The following is a 21,897-nucleotide window of genomic DNA, read 5'->3' as shown; positions in this document are numbered from 1 at the left end:
GTAGAGAATAGTTATAATTTCATTAGTAAAATGTCTGAATTTAGGCCATAAATTTTAAATTTATTTATGATGAGAATAAAATTCTTTATTATGGTCTTATATCAATTTATGATATTAAATTGCAAGTTTAATGGTGTAATTGAACTTAGTAAGTCTTAAAGATTAACTTTGTTTATAACTTTGAAGTTTATTAGTTTATTAAATTTAAATCCATATTATAATCTAATAATTATTGTAATTAATTACAATCCTGTTACTGATAAATATCTTATAAGTAATATTTTATTATTGTTAAATTTTAAACTTATTTAAAATATAAAATTAATAAACCATATTTTTCTACGATGTTTGACGAACATTTTGAACAGGTCATGTTCAATGTCAGGCGTATAGACCAGTCGTCTCCGAACCACAAGGCTAACCAAGTCCTGAGTAAAGTCTTCTCGGTGTACCGACAGCGCCGAGGCTCAGGCCAGTTGGAAACCACCTGTAACGCAGCTAGCGGCGACCTAGATCACGACAGTCTCCAGGAAGCAGCGGTCAGGCGGGAAGCCGTTTCCTTTGTGGCGGAGGCTCTTGGAGGAAGAGACGCCTCTAAGATAAGATGGTACCCCTCCCCAGCGGCAGCCTGGTGATCGTCAGTTGGTTTGTTGGCGTCGGCCCAGCTTGGTGCAGTGAAGTGAGTGCAGGTCGCTGTGCAGGCGACAGACCAGAGAACACATTTTGTCATCTCGGTCATCATCAGAGGCGGTGCTCGAGGTAATCAAGGGCTCCCACTGTGCGGGTTTGAGTCCAACCTGCTCCAGCCGGTCGAGCATGGTTCTCTTTTTCGCCCGTCATAGGGATGACGCGTCATCGGTATGACGCTTCGCTTCTAAAAGCGAGCATGGATCTTTTTTCGCCTTCTGTAAGACGCCTTAGCTACGACATGCCTGTCATAGGTAAGGCGGGATGGTTTGCCCGTCGTAAGGCCGTCATAGCCGTCATAACCCCGTCATAATGCCGACTACGTGCGTAACTTTCATTTAATACTGGGAAATAATTCTTTCAAATGAGTTAAATAATATATTTTCGTGAAACTTAAGGTTTTGTCTCAATTCTATTTACTCATGAATTACGTAGGCCTATGTGAGATATACGACGTATCTCAAAAAAGGTTATGTTTTTCTCTGAACAAACTTCGAAACAACTTGTTTCCGATAATAATCACGCCGCATAAATAAATAGTTTCTATGTTTCGTGTGAATGAGACACATTAATTATTTTTTTCTCGATATTTTTAACTGCACAATACTCAGTTTACCAAAATATATCATACTAAAAAAACTGCCAATCTGCCTACTTTTGTCATTTATCACATAGTAAAAAAAATAAAGGTCAAGACAAAATAACGTAATATTTCAACAAGATAGAAGAAAACATCACATTAGTTAATTATTCTGAATAAAAGTTAAGTGTAAAAAACCTATAAGCGTGTGGTTTATTAAACTTCTAAAAACAACTAATTTTCCCTTCAGCTTCCTTATGTGTAATAAAAAAAATCACTTGTAAAAATAAAATACATGCATTGATAAGGTTGAAAATACACAAGAATGCCGCTGATTAATACATAGTAGTCTGATGGTTATTTTAAACCTTCGTTTTATCGCATTTTAAACAGAAAGCATTTCCTCACATGATTTAGTGACTTTTAGGTTAGGCCTACTCCCCACCCTCGTTGGTGGCTAGGTTTGCTCCTGCTGTATCGCATATTGAAACGTATTTTATTCACATAAGATTCGCTCAAGTACTGTCAGTATGATAAAATGGTAACAATGTAGGAATAATAGTGTCTCATGTAGAATTGAGGGGTTTCGTGTTTATAGTTAATACGAAAATCGTAATTTGTGAGAGGAGCGGCTTGTGTGAAAAGTAAATAATTCCGTTAAAGGGTATTTTTAGTTCCTCTACTCTTCTGGTTGTTATAAACTGCACACACAATACTGTCAACTACAATTTACTTAATAAATTATATTCAGGCATTTAATTAACAACACCGACTTCGTGTTATATTGTTTCAAGCTTGAAAGATGCTAAATAAATAATATTATCAGCGTATTCATCCAGTACATATGCTACGGTACAAAATAGTGTGAATAAAACTTGCAGTGTACTAGAAAATATGCTATAAACAAGTCTAAGGATAATGTAATTAAATATATAACAGTAGTATTTTTTTAACAGTCTTTAAGGGACGTATAGCACACCGAGTTGTTTCGGTACCTTCAAATCGGCAAATTAACTTGAACGGTGACGAAAATTACCAAATAATGATTAAATCAGGTCTAGTATTGTAATGTTTCACGTCGAGTCACAAGAGTGTTTTTAAATATTTTTTTTCATCATAATGATCTTAAGTAGTAACAACTGACCATTGAAAACAAAATTAATAATAACGGGCAACACGTTTTATAAGATCGCTAAATAATATTGTCCTATTAAAAACTACAAACCTTCACAGTTTCTAATACACTCAACCTTTTTATATACTATTTAATAATCATAAACGACTTTGCTATGTAAAATTATTTTATTATATTCTGAGACTGAGACGTGACGGGTGTTTTACTGGGCAAAAAATAGTCTGTAAAACTTATATTTACGGAAAACCAACAGGCGTACAATGAAAAATGATATAAATATTGAATATAGTTGTGGAAAACATATAATTCGATAGACACATGCCTAAGTTTATGAATGTCCACAATCTTGTTTTCGTGTAGGTAGTTTTCTATTGGCTGTAAATTGTTAGCAGATACACCAACTGCCAAATAAAACACATCCTTTCTGTAAATTCACTGCCAACCTCTGCATATTATCGATTGCCAAGCCGTCGTAGGTAAGGCGCCTTAGCGATGACGGGAGAGATATGACGATGGGATCCGTGCTCGCATTTTCACGCGGCCGTCATAACTCCGCCTTCATACCGGCGACGCGTCGTCGCTATGACGGTGGCGAGGAAAAGAACCATGCTCGACCCGCTGGAACAAGTTAGCAGTGGCATGGAGGCTTGACTGAAATTTTTTTATTGAATAGAAGGGCGTTTTCAGCCGGGCGAGCATGGTTCTCTTTTTCGCCCGTCATAGGGATGACACGTCATCGGTATGACGCTTCGCCTCTAAAAGGGAGCATGGATCTTTTTCCGCCTTCTGGAAGACGCCTTAGTTACGACATGCCCGTCATACGTAAGGCGCAATGGCTGGTCAGTCGTAGACCCGTCATAGCCGTCATAACCCCGTCATACAGCCGACTACGTGTGTAACTTTTATTTAATACTTTAATACTGGGAAATAATTATTTCAAATGAGTTAAATAATATATTTTCGTGATATTTAAGGTTTTGCCTCAATTCTATTTACTCAGAAATTACGTATGTGAGATATACGATGTATCTAAAAAAAAAGGTTATGTTTTTCTCTGAACAAACTTCGAAACAACTTGTTTCCAATAATAATCACGCCGCATAAATTAATAGTGTATATGTTTAGTGTGAATAAGACACTATTCTTTTTTCTAGTTATTTTAACTGCACAATACTCAGTTTACCAAAATATATCATACTAAAAAAAACTGCCAATCTGCCTACTTTTGTCATATCACTTAATAAAAAAATAAAGGTCAGGACAAAATAACGTAATATTTCAACTAGATAGAAGATAACATCACATTAGTTAATTATTCTTTATAAAAGTTAAGTGTAAAACACCTATAAGCGTGTGGCTTATTAAACTTCTAAAAACAACTCGTTTCCCCTTCAGCTTCCATACGTGTAATAAAAAAAATCACTTGTAAAAATAAAATACATGTATTGATAAGGTTGAAAATACACAAGAATGCCGCTGATAAATACATAGTAGTCTGATGGTTATTTAAAACCTTCGTTTTATTGCATTTTAAACACAAAGCATTTCCTCCCAACATTTAGTGACTTTTAGGTTAGGCCTACTCCCCACCCTCGTTGGTGGCTAGGTTTGCTCCTGCTGTATCGCATATTGAAACGTATTTTATTCACCTAAGATTCGCTCAAATACTTTCAGTATGATAAAATTGTAACAATGTAGGAATAATAGTGTTTCACGTAGAGTTGAGAGGTTTCGTGTTTATAGTTCATACGAAAATTGTAATTTGTAAGAGGAGCGGCTTATGTGAAAAGAAAGTAAGTAATTCCATTAAAGGGTATGTTTAGTTCCTCTACTCTTCTGGTAGTTTTAAAATGCAGAAACAATACTGTCAACTACAGTTTACTTAATAAATTATATTCAGGCATTTAATTAACAACACCGACTTCGTGTTATATTGTTTCAAGCTTGCACGATGCTAAATAAATAATATTATCAGCGTATTCACCCAATACATATGCTACGGTACAAAATAGTGTGAATAAAACTTGCAGTGCACTAGAAAATATGCTATAAACAAGTCTAAGGATAATATAATTAAATATAACAGTAGTATTTTTTGAAGAGTGGGACGTATAGCACTTCGAGTTGTTTCGGTACCTTCAAATCGGCAAATTTACTTGAACGGTGACGAAAATTACCAAATAATGATTAAATCAGGTCTAGTATTGTAATGTTTTACGTCGAGTCACAAAAGTGTTTTTAAATTTTTTCATCATATGATTTAAAGTAATAACAACTGACAATTGAAAACAATATTAATAATAACGGGCAACACGTTTCACAAGATCGCTAAATAATAATTTCATACTAAAAACTACAAACTTTCACAGTTTATAATGCACTCCTTAACCTTCTTATATACTTTTTAATAATCATAAACGACTTTGCTATGTAAAATGATTTTATTATATTTTGAGACTGAGACGTGACGGGTGTTTTACTGAGAAAAAAATAAGTCTGTAAAACTTATATTTACGGAAAACCAACAGGCGTACAATGAAAAAATGATATAAATATTGAATATAGTTGTGGAAAATATATAATTCGATAGACGCATCATGCCTAAGTTTTATGAATGTCCACTAACTTGTTTTCGTGTAGGTAGTTTTCTATTGGCTGTAAATTGCTAGCAGATACACCAACTGCCAAATAAAACACATCCTTTCTGTAAATTCACTGCCAACCTCTGCATATTATCGATTGCCAAGCCGTCGTAGGTAAGGCGCCTTAGCGATGACGGGAGAGAAATGACGATGGGATCCGTGCTCGCATTTTCACGCGGCCGTCATAACTCCGCCGTCATACCGGCGACGCGTCGTCGCTATGACGGTAGCGAGGAAAAGAACCATGCTCGACCCACAGGTGTCAACCGGGACAAACGTAGGTATCTGAACACGAGATTCCCCTCTCACTTCACTTTTAATGTTTCTCTTTTCCAGCTTATCGTCACCTGAAGTCTCTATCAAATAATTTAAAAGAAGATGTCCACAAAACACATTTATCATTTTCAGCAATTGTCAATACGAATCAAAAAACGCGGTGGCTAAATATTTACAGGGATTTTTTTTCGCATTTCTTTAAGGCATTACAGATCATTAGAAGAAAAAGTTGAATATGAAAATTTTAGAAGAGATTTAAGTAGTGTACGATAGCCGCTCCGGGGACAGGCTTCAGGCTGAGGATTGAGGATGGGGTCAATGACCCATTGCTCTGACGTCATGGCGGCCATTTTGGAATCATAAATGATTCAACATGACTCATATTGACTCAAAATGACTCAAAAACCCTTAAAAAAAATCTCTATTTCTAGGGAAAAATTCCCGTTTTGAGGAAAAATTCCCTGTTTTAGTCCTCAAAAATGCCAACGGCAAGAAAAGTCCGTAATGAGTAGAGACCTGCAAAATTCGCGGATTCATTCGGTGATAGGCTAGAATTCAAACACATATACCTCTTAGATAATTTTGATATTGGCTTACTGTTCATCTGGACGAATCTCAACCAGTTATAAGCCCTCAACCAAAGAAGGATCGAATCATAGACAAACCATATGAGACGATTTACAAGTCGCCAGCCAATGAACTTGCGTTATTTGCCCGAGTGTACAGGGGTATGTTCAGTCTATCCTGAAGGCCATCGAACCGCGAATTTTGCAGGTTTCTAGTAATCAGGGTTAAATTCCGCATCTATAAGCCTCCCTAAGCCTCCGAGGTCATGACATTGGATGTTAAGATGCCATGGCTACCATCTTGTATTAAGATGTAACTGTTGCAATTTTCGCTACGGCCACCATATTGAAAATCCGTATTTTTTATGCTAGAAAATCGGATTTTTTTTTTAATATTCATAAAAAATAATTAATTAAATTTTCATAAAATTTTAATAACACCATTTCACATTTCGTTGCGGTCGCCATCTTTGATTATAGAAACGTTGCACATTTCGTTACGCCCACCATCTTGGTCGTGTATTACATAATCGTTGCGCGTTTCGTTACGGACACCATTAACTTCGATTCTATATCTTTGCACTTTTCGTTTTGCCCCACCATCTTCAAAATTCGTAATTACTATCAGATTTTAATGGGAAAAATTTAAATTCTTAAAAAAATTATTTAATAAAATATTATTTAAAAAAACACTTACATCATGGAGTTTTCGGTTCGAACCCGGTGAGGGCAAAATAAAATAAATGGCGACCGATCCTTTCTCCACGGAAACCACTAGCAGACTGACCTCCCACCACTAATGTCAAGGTATATATATCGCCAGCTAATATGACGTCATGTCCGCAATCTTTTATTCGTCTACTGGAGGCTGCCAGCTTGTTTTCTTATGCTAAGAGTGCACTACGGCCATATTAGTTTAATTTTTACCCGCTAGAGTGCAGTAATCATTTATTATTACTGTGGCGCCCGCCATCCTGACATTTGAGCGCAATCTTGGAATTTGTATTTATTTATCTAGAAATTCGGTAAAAATTCCAAAATTCATTTTTAAAAAATCTGCAATTAATATACTGATTGATTTGATTGGTTCCTGTACTTGTTTCGATTATTGATCGATGCAAAAAAATTTAATTTATCTAAAAAATAATATTTTCATTAAATCATTTTTAAAAACTTAAAAGCAGCTTAGGTTCCTCATATACTGGCCTCTAGTAAGCCGAAATGACCGCCATCTTGAATATTTGTAATAATTAACATAGAAATTCAGGAAAAAAATCGAAAATTCATCAAAAGACCCTTTATTAAAATAATGATTGCTTAGATCGTTTGCGGTAGTTGGTTAGATCCTTGGCCACTGCAAAAAAAGCAATTTCATTTAAAATACTACAAAAGTGACAGGTTCGATAAATAAAACACCGCAAGTTCTTTCACAAACATTAATTTCATTATGTAGATCCAATAATACAGGAAAACTTGCGAAAGTTAGCAATCTTATAAACATTTTGTTCTGAATTGGCTTGAACTGACTAATTCTTAGTTCCAATCGGTTCACTGAGGACAGAGACCAGCCAGATTCTTTGCTTAAATAGTATTTGTATTCCCGACAGAGTTTCTCTATACTGTGTTTATCAGACTGCTTCACATCGGCGGAATTGTAAATGGGAGTATTCACTGTCTTGAATGCACACTTATTCTCTCTTGTCCTCGAACGGATATTTTTTTCCATATACACAGTCCAACCAAAAGTTTTATTTTAAAGGTCCGTATGTAGCTACTTCATCAGTGAGCTGATTGAGCATATTCTGCCTGATATCGTCAAGAAAAGTACAAATGTCAATCGACTCACTAAACGTATTTAGATAATAGTAGTCTTTCAACATTCCACGAAATGCAGATTTCGCCAAGTGGAATCCGTTCTCATTTACCTGTAATGCTCCGAGCTCAGTCTGAGGCTTGGATTCGTGCTTGTGCGCATACGAGTCACTAATCTAAAGCGTGGAGTCGAAATGTCTGCAGGTAGTTCATCAGTAGGCACACGGTCTTCATCTTTACATTTTTTTTGCATGCCATCTTAAATTGTCAATAAGTATGAATAAAACATGACACTCATTGCAGCGAAACTTCATACGAGAAAGATTCATCATGTATCTACTCCACTCATATCTTCGTGCAACGTGGACAAATGCAAACGACATATCACAGTAGCCGCAAGGGTACCTAGTTGACGAAGACGAACCTTTCAGACCCGAACCGTATATTGATGTTGTTGTAGTTGTACCAACTATCGGATTACTCTTAAGTGAATCAATCAATCGTTGTTTCAGAGAAACCTTTATTTTCTGACGCATAGCAGGACCTTTGCATATCAAGTGTCTTTACAACGTATCATTTCTTGCAAATTTCTTGCGACACTTTTTGCACCTTAACATTTTGCGCGATAGATTCTTAGCACATTCTCTCTTCTCGTGTCGCTGAGCATTTCTGTTGTTTGAGAAAATCTTGTCACAGCAATGACATCGATGCACGATAGTTGTTGACGAATCATCAGCCATTGAAGTCTCCATCGAGGGCGAAAATTCGTTCATCGTGGTTTCCTCTGCATGTAGCACTGCAAGCATTAAAGTATCTTCTGCTAATGGAAGCACGCCAGTTGAAGTCTCCTCTAGTGTTGTCGACAAAGTTGCGTACGGATTCTGCGTCACCATCGTCGTCGCTGACGTCAGGTTTCATGTAGACGACAGTAGTACTTCCATCGAGTTCGACTTTAAAGAAGGTATATAACATTGAGTGCAGAAGAACAGGTAATAACGCGACCTATGCATCAGATGTAGTAAACTAGGTGATCCTTCCATCGCCGCAGCTAGTAACAAACTGAAAGTCCTTTCGTCTGGGACTTTCTTATATACACGCAACTGGTCTAGGAATATTTTAGTCAAAACATGGTTCATTTACAATAATACGCTAGTCAAAACAAAATTTAAAAAAGAAGCGCATTTGGAAGCGAATTTGACGCATTAAATGGGCACACAATACACGCAATGTATGCACTGTACACGCAATGTACACGCAATTCCCACGCAATGTACACGCAATGACCACACAATGTACGCACTGAACACGTAATGTTCACGCAATGTTCACGCAATGACCACGCAATTTACGCAATGAATACGCAATGACCACGCAATGTACGCACTAGACACGCAATATGCACGCAATGACCACGCAATGTACACACCAAACATGCAATGTATGCACTGGACACGTAATGTACACACCAAACACGCAATGCACACACGGAAAACGCAATGTATACACAGGACATGCTTTTAACGAAAAGGACGAAAATTTGGACGAAAATTCTACAAAAAGGAAGCACAGTTAACGAAAAGAAAGCCGTTTTTAACGTAAATTCGAGTGAAATGAAGTACATCTAAATAAAAGGACGTACATGTGAAAACATTCAAATCAGTAGGATGTGATCGTCAATTTACGATAGGATATAATGCCTCCAACAGTCATTGTCTCCATCAGTCAATGACTCCAACAGTCATTGGCTCCATCAGTCATTGTCTCCAACAGTTATTGGCTCCATCAGTCATTTTCTCCAGCAGTTTTTTGGCTCCAACAGTCATTGGCTCCAACAGTCTTTGACACCAACAATCTTTTGGCTCCAAAAGTATTTTTGGCTCCAAAAAGTCGTAGGCCTAGCTACTATTTTGCTACAAGACTAGAAGGCTACGAAGCTACGACACTACAGGACTACAAGGCTACTAGGCTACAAGTCTACAGTCTAAGTGGCTACGAGACTACTCGGCTCTAACTGTATTGGACTCCATTCAACTGCGAGAGTTATTTTATCTCATGCAAAGGAACTTTTTGTAAGTAGTCCCGATTCTTTCCAACAGATGACGCATCGTTTTGCATGTAGGTAAATATTATTTATTTTTTTATGTGGGTTGCGGTATGCTCACTAACGATCGCAAAAGAAGGAAGGCTCCGCTAGACATCAAGGAGAAGCTAGTTGGTCTTGCATTTTAGCGCTTCTCAGCTGTCTCATTTGACTGAGCAATGGATGATTCTTTTTTTAATTCCAACTAATAAAAAATATTTTTAGTTAGGTAATTTGGTAGCAGAAACCATCAAAATATTGTCAGGAGTAACCAGGAGCACACGGAGAAAACTAAAGCACGTTTTACTTAATATCAGAAAATCACAGATAAATAAATTTAAAAAAATAATAAAAAATAATTAAAATTCAAAAATTCAAAAATACAAACAAAAAAAATGAAAAATTATAAAAAATTCTCGCTTGTTCTAGAACTTTACCCTCGCTCAACAACGGAGAAGTTCAAAAGCTGGCAGAAGCTGTTTTCGAGATGGCGGGCGTAACTAAATGTGCGACGTTTCTAGAATCCAATATGGCGACCGTAACGAAACGTGCAACAGTGATTTTAATTTTTTTTCGGATTTTCTAACATAAAAACACGGATTTTCAAGATGGTGGCCGTAACGAAAATTGCAACAGTTACGTCTTAATACAATATAGCGGCCATGGCATCCTAATTGCCAAGGTCATGAGCTCGGAGGCTTAGTGAGGCTTGTAGATGCTGAAAGAAACCTCGAATTACTTTGGTATAATGTTTTTTTTTTTCATCGGATGACAGTTCATTTACTGTGGCTCACAGAGCTCAATAGAAAGTTTTGGATGAAAATGAGTGTCGCGAATGCTTAGAGGTATCCAAGAAAAAACACATTGAAAGCAGACTGGTTTCAGTGTACCTAATATTTGTTCACGATGGTTGCATGGAAATGTATAATCCTGAAGAAAAAAAATCTGCATCAGTGTGCGGCAAAAAATTGCCAAATGTGTTGTTTTAGGAAGAATTTGGAGGAAGATTACTTATTGCAGCCGTTACCATAGTGCAACTTCCGAAAAAAACTCATACAAAGTTTTTCGTTTCATGGTCCATAGACTATAAATTAACAGTCATCTCAAAAAAAAATTTAATACATCTATATACATATTTCACTTTTCACGAACACGAAAACTGCCGTAATGGTTTTTTCAAATAACTACCAAACTAATAGGTAAATATAATATAAATAAATATTGTAGGTCTCTTTTATGGGCAAAATTGGACCAAGTATTTATGGTGGGGATTCTTTTCAAAAAACTGAAGTATTACTATAACTCCTCGTGATATAACAAATATATTGTATTAATCTAATTTTATTAAACATTCTAAAAGAATTATAAATAAAATATTTTATGTGAAAAAAATTGTTGATACGACCGACTATTATTGCAAGGGGTGGACAAAACTGGGGTTGAAGAACATAGGCCTAAATGGAACACGCCGTTAGTACGAACAATCAATTTTAGAAGTATTGTAAATATTTTCGTCTTGGTGATCTTGACCACAAGCACAATTCTGTACTAGATTGTATCAAATAAAAATGGAAAATCTAAAAAAATTACATGTTAGTCCCACAACTAGAATAAAATACCCTAGAACGGGCATCTCCGCAGCCGTGCTCTGTGGGGCGCTATGCACCGACACCGACGCAGACGGGTGGCTGTTCGGGCCCACTGTTCGGCGAGACTCCTTTCGTGAGCGCCCATTTGTTACCGGGAGTTCAGGAAACAACACTTGCTTGTCCCGTTTTTCAGACTTCGAGCAATAAAAAAATATTAAATACGTCAATGCATGGGGCATATTTAATCTAAGGTTCTAAATATCACTGCATAAATCTTATTAGTAACAACAGCTGTCCTTAAAAAGACAATACTCAAAAAATTGATCAGCAATATTAAAATATATTATTAATCCTTTTATTTCAGTAAGCCCTTTATACCTTGCTTGCTGTTGTAAAGAAAAGGCCTAAAACACTTTTATGCTGCGCAGGATTCTTAAAACCAACTATAATTTACGTAACTATTTAAATTAATTTCATGCAAAATTTCTTTGGGGGCCTCGAAAATATTAAAGTTTTTATTTATAATCGTACTCACAAAATGTTAGAAAGAGAGGGAAATTCTTCATTCAAGACGTTACCGATGATGCTTAGTTGCGTATGAGCTTCATACATGTTTCATCTGGTGATTATGTAAGCCAAATCGAAGAAACATTATATATACGTATAACTGGCCAGAGTTTAAATGCATCATGTACGCAGCGTTAACCACCAAACGTAGCAACGTAAAGATGACAAAACGTAAAAGCTTACGTAAACTTTTATAAACTCAGCCTGGCTAACTTAACAAAATACTGCATACGCTTTTCACAGCCAATTAAAGTTTTACGGAGGGTTAAAAACTTCATAATCGTAAGGCAAACTTCAGTGTTTATAGCCCTGTAATGAACAAGAAATTAAATAGCTTGTGCAACAAAGGTTGTACAAAAGTTACGTTAAAAGTAGGTCTTTAATAAAATTCACACAAAACCATCAGTATGGCAAAATAAACTGTTATTTTGCAATTTTAGTCTTCAATAAAGGATTCTCTGGCACTCGCTCAAACCCGTCCATACTCTAGGGCGTAAGAGTTTCGTGGTAGCCTTATCCTTGCCTCTCAGTGCTGTCATTAATCGTCAGCACGGCACCCCCCGTGCCCTGGGTGGACTCCGCAGTCGCCAGAAGTCACCTCCGTGGCCGTTCCCCTGGACTCCTCACCAGCGAGCTGTCTCTCTCCCCCGCCAGACGGCGACTCCTCTCGCTGCAGGCTGGACGTCCCCAGTCGACTTGCGCGCCCCAAGTGGCAGTCCCATGCAACAGTCGTTTAAAAACGTCAACTAACAAAACTGAAAATATAGATGTAATTTAAAAAAAAACAGTTAAAACAATTTGTATTTAAAAATACATTACCTACTAATGACTGTTAAAAAAGAAAAAAAATGAGAAAAGGAACTTAAAAATAAACTGAAACAAAAGTTAGAAAAACAAAGTTAGCAGTAACAAATAAAATAAAATAACACTAACAAAAACCAAAATACCATAAAATGGCCCCATAATAATGCAATAGCTGATCTCTAATATTTTTTCAAATTTGTTAGATTGGCATTTTTTTTATCTCGGGTACTTTAATTAGTGTACTCTGAATAATTATTATGTTATATATATTTATAGGCGTCACTGAAAATGGCGTTATGATATTTTCGTCTTTTTTTTCTTTTGTTTCAGGCTTATAAATGCTACTCGCCATATTTTTGTTTGGATCTCTGCAGCCACAAGTTCTTGCTCAGATACAGCCTGGCTGTAATGTGAGCACAGTGAATGACTACATCGTCGCTACGTGTGATAATTTATCTCTTCAGGAAGTACCAACAAACCTTCCCCGAAATATCAGTGTGTTGAGTTTCAGCTTCAATCAACTCACGAATTTAACAGACCAACTTGTAACAAATGACTGTGACCTAAACCGCACCGCCTATCTGTGGTGTAGCCGGTTTCCAAACATAGAGTACCTAAATTTATCTAACAGCGACATTAAGATAATTTCAAATTATTCTCTCTTTGGCATGGAGCATCTGAAGAAGATTGACATTGGGAAAAATATACTTGAGAATCTTCCATCTCATATATTCAGAAGTAACAGGTTTTTGTTTTATGTCGATGTTTCAGGAAACAATATCAAGTTCATACACCCAGAAGTTTTCAAAAACTTGTGGTTTTTACAGGTGCTCCTCATATCCAATAATCGCATCGTTGACCTTCACCCCGAGACTTTTGATGGACTCCTGAGCTTGCGCTATCTGTGGCTGGACAATAACGCGATATCAAGACTTAGTCCCGAGCTCTTCAAGAATCTTGGAAACTTAAGACAATTTAACGTGAACCACAATCGTTTGAAATGCATCTCACAGGACTCTATGGATCAACTACCAGACTTAAGAGAAATTGGAGCATCTCACAATCAAATAACGTTTTTAAGTCCAGCGATATTTTCAAATAATATAAATCTGCAAATTGTTGACTTAAGTCATAACTTGATACGAAAACTATCAAAATACACATCTTTAGACTTGATTAAAAAAAAAGTAGTTGATCTCTCTTTCAATCATATTGAGTCGTTGTACCTGAGCTATCTACCTGTTTCATTTAAAAGTCGTAATAAAAGAGTAGAACTCGATATGAATACAGATTTATGTCTGGACCATATTGGAGTAAAATATCCGTGCTTTTTAACCTACGAAAATGATATAAAAGAAAACTGTTTTCATTGGATTGACTTTTCTCATAATAATATAAAAACCCTAAAATATAGTAATAGTAAAGTTGCTCATTCCTTGGAGTTTGCAAACATTTCTCTTGCAAGCAACAAAAAACTTGAAATTAAAGCATCGTTTTTCAAAACAGAAAGGTTTGTCACGCGTCTTAATCTTGATGGAACCAACTTTAATTGGAAGAACTTGACGCTGATAAATGAATTATTAGATCTACCTTATTTAAAAATTCTAAGTGTTGTAGGAACTGGTATTTGTGAATACTATACAAGACAGGTGCTGTCGTCTATTTTTAATCCTAACATGCATGTCAATGTTATATATGATGGACCTATAACTGAAGACTTATTAACAAACTTAGGCATGCTGAAAAACAAAAGTGTATCGTACATAATTGAGGACACGATTGAATTAGGCATTATTAATTCCACAGATGATGATATTACAAAATGTCTGGAAGTCAGTAATGCCTATAATGCAAGTAGTTTGTGCAGTTTTGAATGTGAATGCTATGCGGATAGCACCGTGACACTGAAAAAATTCTACCCTTCAAGTTTCGAATATCCATGTGCCTACACACTAGACTGTTCTTATTATTCATTTACCACCCTACCAGATATTAAATCGAATATTTCTTGCATTTTTCTTTCGCATAATAATTTCGAAAGAATTGAACAGGATTACTTTAATGGTTTTCATGAGATAAAACTATTAGATTTGTCTTACAATTACTTAAATTATTTACCGGATAAAGTATTTAATAATTTATTCAGTCTAGAGGTTCTTAGTCTTGATAATAATAATCTAACTAGTATACCGCCAAATCTTTTCAAATACTTGAGTAAGTTAAATATGCTAACTCTCCATGGTAATAGTATATCTTCTTACAATTCACATGCCTTTGTAGAAACACCGCATCTAGTTGTGATTACAATTGACTTTGCTAACTTGGACAATCTTCATGACGTGACTTTCCAAAACATGTCTTATCTTTCGTTTCTGAGGGTGCGTGAAAACACAAGGAAGTCGGGTCATAAGAACATTGTTACTACAGAATTTCTAAAATATCTTTGTACACTCCAATCACTGAGTGTAGTTGGATTTAATTTAAGTGAAAGTTTTAATTGCTCAATTTTATGTTCAAAACATATGGAAACCTTGGAACTAAAAGGTAACTATTTACCTGTTCTTACTGATGACATCTTCAGTAGTCTTGGTGACATCAATAAAATTAACGTACCAGCTAATGGCATTCAAAGTCTGGGACATCACACATTTAGAAACTTGACAAAGGTCAAATATATTGATATTTCTTGTAACTCTATTGAGGTTCTTCATGCCTCTTTGTTTTCCGATATGCAACAACTACAGTTTTTAAATGTATCTCATAACAAAATATCTTGTGTTTATGTGGCAATGTTTCAAAACTCACCGATGTTGTTTGGTCTTGACATTAGTTTCAACAGAATTGTATTCATTGATTCAAACATTTTTAAAAAATTTTATAATTTAAAATTTGTACTTTTAAACAATAATAATATTACAGTTGGAGGTGAAACACATTTCCTAAATGAAAAAAAGACAACATGCATCCATGTAGATATATTAGGTAACAGACAAGAATTATATTTAAATATTACGGACATTGAGTCTGTTTCCCAGAGGAATCAAAGCATTGTGTTCATAAATATTTCAAACAATACCTTTGAACTTTTGGATGAAACCATGTTTATACATAATAGATTTTTAAAGCAAATCATAGCTTCTTATAATTCAATTCATCATATTAGCAATGGAACTTTTAAAAATTCCGGATATCTTGAAAAAATAGAATTGAACGACAATGAACTTGTTGTGATAAATGCGAGTATATTTAAAAATTTAACACTCTTGAATAGTTTAGCTCTGCAAAGAAACCGTATAGAATTTATAGAACACGGTGCATTTCAAGACCTAAAGGCACTGGAGTTTCTCTGGCTTTCAAATAACAGACTTAAAACATTTGACCCAACTTCTTTACCCAGATCTTTGAAAACTATATCACTGAGCAATAATTATATTATAATAAACAACTCAAATGCCTATCAACTTAAGAGTTTGAAAGAACTATATTTAAATTATAATCCACTGAAGAATGTTATTGTCGACGATTTCTTTTCTTTTCCATCGCTCGTTGTTTTGGTTCTAGATCACACAAATATACACAAGTTCAGCACAGAGGCATTCAGGAACACTACAAGCCTTTTATATCTTAAACTGAGAAGAAGCTGTGTCCACTCGCTCTCGGGTCACCACTTCTACAACTTGCGACGTCTTCTCGTACTGGACATTAGCAAGCCAAGAACGCACGGCTGTGCTCCAGGAACAAACAATGTTCTGAGCTGGAAGAACATCACCCTGATAAACTCTTGGTTTGAACATGCATATCTTCAGTACCTGAACCTCGCGGGCCATGACATATGCAAGGACCTGTCTTGGAACCAAGTGATAAACAATATATTTTTGTCTGAAACATGGAAAATCGTCTTTTGCTCAGAAGAAACCGAACTGCCGCAAATGGTTCTTAGTCCAGACGCTCATTTGCTTTTAAACTGGGAAATAATTCCTTGGCAGTGATGTTTATGGAAGAGAGCTTTTACATATATATTGATTATCACCGTTAAAGTACTACATGCAAGTAAGTATATTTTCAGTTATGGAATTAATAAAAATAAAAAATCTTATTTTTTAGCAGTATTCAAACAATCTTCCAAAAGTATGAATACAGGTAAATATTCAACATTCATGTACATCAGGGCAACTTCCACTTCCTACATAATTGTTTCACTGGTGTTGTTCTAGAATCCTACACATTCTGCAGTTGAATTCCCGAGTTCAAAGAGATAATCTATTATAATTATATTAGATCTAATGTTTGATAACTGTTGTGTCTACACTTATTAGCAACTGGTACAAGAAAATAATTGTGGAAATTGTAGGTTCTACTAGACAGTATTCAATTAATATTTTTTGTTAGACATCATTTACTTTTTTTCTCACATCAAACACCAAGATCGACGCAGCCATGGAAATATGTTTTGAAGGTTATTTGGCTGTGATAACTCATTCACCCAGAATTGCCAGAAAAATTGTACATAACTCACCTGACTTGAGTGTAATACGTGTCTTTTATGTTCAGCTCGTATTTTGTGTTACATTTGCTGGCCTTAAATATTTATGTGTTTCTTCTTATTGAGCAATACGACCATCGATTTTCAGGTGTGCCAAAAAATGTTTAAGTATAGTGCGCATTCCATGTGGATCGAGTAAAAAAAAGCATTATTGCATTTGTAACACATGCACTAGCCAATAAACAGTTAAAATTTTCTTGAAAAAGTGTAGGATTACAGATACTTACCGAATAGTAAAATATGCCACGAAATGGTAGGGTATGTAAAAATGTATGTAATTTATAATTAAGATACATAAAATATAACGTTTCTTGAAAAAATTGCAGCATTAATTTATGAATATTTATACCTTGAATTGATAGATCAAAACTTTTGCTCTCTGCTGAATTAAAGGTGTCACATTTTTGACACATGACACAATCAAACTTTGGCAGATGAATTTTCTTAGAAGATAAATCAAATAATTAGGTTAATTATAACCTACATTATTCGCTAGAGTAGTGCTTCAAAAAATTGTGTTTTTGTTTATTGCGTGATAACATTTATAGCTTGTCTCATGTTTAGTTTGTAGTGTGCATTTAAAAGGGCATTGGTTCTCTCTTAACAATGCACGATATCTTCTGTTAGCGCTGTCCTTGATTCGGTGTGCTCTGGTGCCAGATATACGCGTGAAGGTGCTTGGAGCCAGAATCTAAACAGCTGTTACAACTAGCATACAGCACGCTACGCTACGTACCTATCCCACCCCCTTGCCCCCCCCTTTCAACCGCTAGTGCAAGCGTTGGAGTGGCGTCGCCGCTGACGCACTCTCCTCCTCTACCGGTTCCCCCACCACGTACCTAACTATTACCCTCACGCGATCGGAATTTTCGTAACACTTGAAAATTGTATCCCCCTCAGCAAAGAAGTTTCACTTCCAAAACGAAAAGAGAACACTTCAATTGAACCTGGGCGTTGCTAATAACATGCAAAACAAGCCACAACAATTGAACCTGGGCGTTGCTACTAACCTGCAAAACAAGCCACAACAGTTGAACCTGGGCGTTGCTGCTAACATGCAAAACAAGCCACAACAATTGAATCTAGGCGTTGCTGCTAACATGCAAAACAATCTACAACAGTTGAACCTGGGCGTTGCTGCTAACATGCAAAACAAGCCACAACAATTGAACCTGGGCGTTGCTGCTGACATGAAAAACAAGCCAAAAACGGACACAGCGTACATAAACCGAGCATTCAAAGTTACAATTTTTCTGTGACGAACATGGCACACATCAATGCTGCAGAAAATTCGTTGACACGACGTGCTCTGTATGGGTGCGAGTTGTTAGGACACTTAAAAAGCCTCACACGGGTCTGGAACCCAGAATTCCTCGCACCACAAGCCGGCGCGATTCAGACTGCACGGAGACTGGCTTCTGTACCACACTGCCCGTGACACCTGCACGGGCAAGCTGGGGCCAGGGAGTAACCTTGGGCGAAAATATCGGTAGCGAAATGTTCTTCCTGCTGTTGTTCAAACTGGTGCCTTTTTGTCTGTTCTTTATTAATTAATATACTATTTATATTTAAAAAATTTAATTATGTTTTAAAAATGTTAAGTTGCATAATTTATTTGTTGGATACTGATATCTTAAACTATTCACTTAAATAATAATTGTAATATAAATTTATACATAAACACTGATAACCGCAATAAAAACCGTGTTCCGCACGGGTTATACGGTTCAAAAATAATAGCCCAATTAATCAAATACCGTTTTATTCACTACTCCTACTTACACTATTAATAAAATTACAACACTTAAAAGTCTGATCACAATTTAATCACTCTTTCATTTAGTCCACAGTTCACTACGCCCACTGTAGCTCTCGACTCGACAGTGGCTCTTCCTACTGCTGCTCTTTTACCTCGCACCTCTGTCCCAACACACAGCCTCGCACTACTCACTCGTCCGTCGCACACAGCACATTCCCGGTGCACCGGGCTCCTCATACGAGACCCGTTGCTTTTCGTCCACGTTCGCTCGCCGAGAGGTCACTCGCTCTCCTCACTTTACTTCTGTGACCGTGCGTTTGATCGAGAGACGTTTCTTTTAATATTCTACTTCAAAAACATTAATTTAAGAGCACAAGAGAAACATATAACCTTATCTGTTCGCCATGTGGAATCATCAATTCTTGTGACACCACTAGACATAGATGTGCTACTGCTGTGTGCTGTTAAAGACTGTAAACTTCAAGAAAAACCTTAGAGGGTTCCTTCCCTTCAAAAACAGCTTTAAACTCAGGGGTACCAACCGAAATCTTAGTAAGAAAAATACAACCGGAAGACTCGCCTGTGCATCGATTGTTTGGACTACAGTGAAGAACCTTCTAGAACTTTCTGTAGCCGTTCCAGAATTTCTGTTTCGTCCCAGAGAGGTTGAGACGCAATAGTAGGAAGGGGGCAGGAATTTAGGGTATAGATACTCGGGGTTTTAGGTAGTCCAGTATGGAGCAGCAAGGACCATCAAGAAGACATCACCATGAATAAATGACATTAGAGATATGGAGGGGGGCGCAAGAGTCTTGTGTTTATTTTCTTTAATGGCCAGTAATTTTTCAAAGTCTAAATGTCTGCTATTATACAATGATACTTGTAATTTTCACTGATGTTTCTGACACCTTTTTTTCCTTCTACTTTTTTTGTATATGATGCACCTGGTAAAGTTTTAAGTAAATTTTAGTTTATAGCGCTCATAATACTAGTCTGTTGACTTTTTTGTATGTGATGCACCTGGTAAAGTTTAAATTACGTATTAGTTTATGGTGCTCATAACACAAGTCTGTTTTTCTCTCTGTGTGTGTGTTCTCTGCTCCTACTATGCTATTTACATACGTTGGTCATGTGTGTTTCAGATTAGTAAAAATAACTTAAATACAGAACTACTGTAACGTTAAAAATTAAATTGTGTTATTTTTCAGAGATCAAGAACTTATCACTCTCACCTCAAAACATTGGTTTTAAAGTAACACCGTGAGAGTAAAATGATGAAAACGTTTTTGAGATATATATTTTGTTTATTAAAAAATTAATAACTTCATTGTACCTGAAAATTAATTAAGATCATATTGATTATTATTATACACACAAACACACACCGGTCAGCTGGATCTTCTGTCCGCCTCCTGCAGCGCTGCACGGCGGCGCCACTTGGAAACACGTTCATAACGTCACAGCACGCTGCAAGCCAAACTCCCTTACCACAAGTTACACTCTTCCTTTTCAGCGTTTCTCTGTCCTTTGTTACTGTCTATTTTACAAAAGCAACAAAAAGGCAGTAAACATATAATACTCAAATTGCAATAAAGTAAATTAATACATGTGACGGGGACGTCAAATCGTACTCTGTATGCTTTAATAGTTTATGTGCTAATGGCCACTTGTGATCCCTTTTGAATTTTTTGTTTACTATACGCACTATGATCGTTTAGTGCATAAGATGCACTTTATTTATTTTTTGTGCTAGTAATTTGTGTAGGTTTTGTGCTGCCATATAGCTGGTTAAAAATTTAGGACCTTGGTTGTTTTTTTTTTTGTATCTGATAAATATGATTTCATTTTATTAATATTATAGATCCTAAAATTCAAATGTTAAAATATATTTAGAGAATATTAGAGAATTCAAAACTAAGTTAGCATACTAAAAATCAAAAGCTAAATAAAAAACATAACATATATAATCTAGTTCTTTCACTGAGTTTCTGCTAAACACAGATAAAGGTCAAGACATGGGTTATTAAAATCAGGTCCATTTAAAGATTTTAACATAGAGATCGGCCCTCTCTGGGGAGGTATGTATTTTAAGTGAGTCGATGCTTGCAGTGAGTGTCTGGGTTAAATCAAATCAGACTCAAGAGATAAAAATTGAATAATGATTTCGAATTCGGTTTTAACTTGGATTCTACAATAACTTGTTTCGAATCCGCGTTTATAGTCTACGAGGTGTAGGAACTTAGTGTACGTTTTTCCACTTCAATGTCCTTGCCGTAAGAGTACATCTTGTGTTCATACGACTTAGGAGAAGTGATTGTTTTCTGGCATGGTGTATCGCAATTAACCCTCTGCCGCTGTTTCTGCTGTGTTTCATTAAAGATTGTCGGGCGCATCCAGGCAGAAGAAGCTGCTAGAAGGTCGAGTATTGCTGGTGCGAGAGCACTTGAGGATCAATACTGGAAAAGTGGTTTCTGAGAACATCCGTTTAGGAATGTCGCAACTGCGCAGGAATATGTTAACATTATATATATATATATATATATATATATATATATATATATATATATACTGTGCAAGTGTATATATACAGGTATATTCGTCCATGCAAAACCCTCGGTGGTTAGAGAGGGGAAGTGATCAAACGAACAGCTCGATACACTTCAATACGCGAGATTGAGTTTCAGAGTGTTGGACGAGGATCACTCCGAGTGTCTCTCTCTCTCTCTGATGTGCCCGGCGGGATGGACGAGGAATAAAGCCAGCGGAGCCTCTCAAAGCACTCGCGCATACCGGGAAGTTGTCTCGCTGTGGCTGATTCGTCGTAGAGAACCGCAGCTACCGGCGTGAGCGGCGACCC

The 21,897-nt window shown here is 36.3% G+C and overlaps 1 protein-coding gene across 1 annotated transcript; it reads left to right on the top strand.

Annotated features, from left to right (window-relative positions):
- The first annotated feature begins 538 nt into the window (after window positions 1-538).
- On the top strand, window positions 539-21,890 carry LOC134539452 (protein artichoke-like). Its single transcript, XM_063381505.1, has 2 exons — window positions 539-759; window positions 13,069-21,890. The coding sequence occupies exon 2, from the start codon at window positions 13,077-13,079 to the stop codon at window positions 16,725-16,727; it is 3,651 nt and encodes a 1,216-aa protein (XP_063237575.1). The 5' UTR covers window positions 539-759; window positions 13,069-13,076; the 3' UTR covers window positions 16,728-21,890.
- Window positions 21,891-21,897: the final 7 nt, after the last annotated feature.

Source organism: Bacillus rossius, chromosome 1 (genome assembly GCF_032445375.1).
Source record: "Bacillus rossius redtenbacheri isolate Brsri chromosome 1, Brsri_v3, whole genome shotgun sequence".
NCBI lineage: Eukaryota > Metazoa > Arthropoda > Insecta > Phasmatodea > Bacillidae > Bacillus > Bacillus rossius.
Note: the sequence above shows the minus strand (reverse complement) of the source record. Positions and strands in the feature narration are given on the sequence as shown.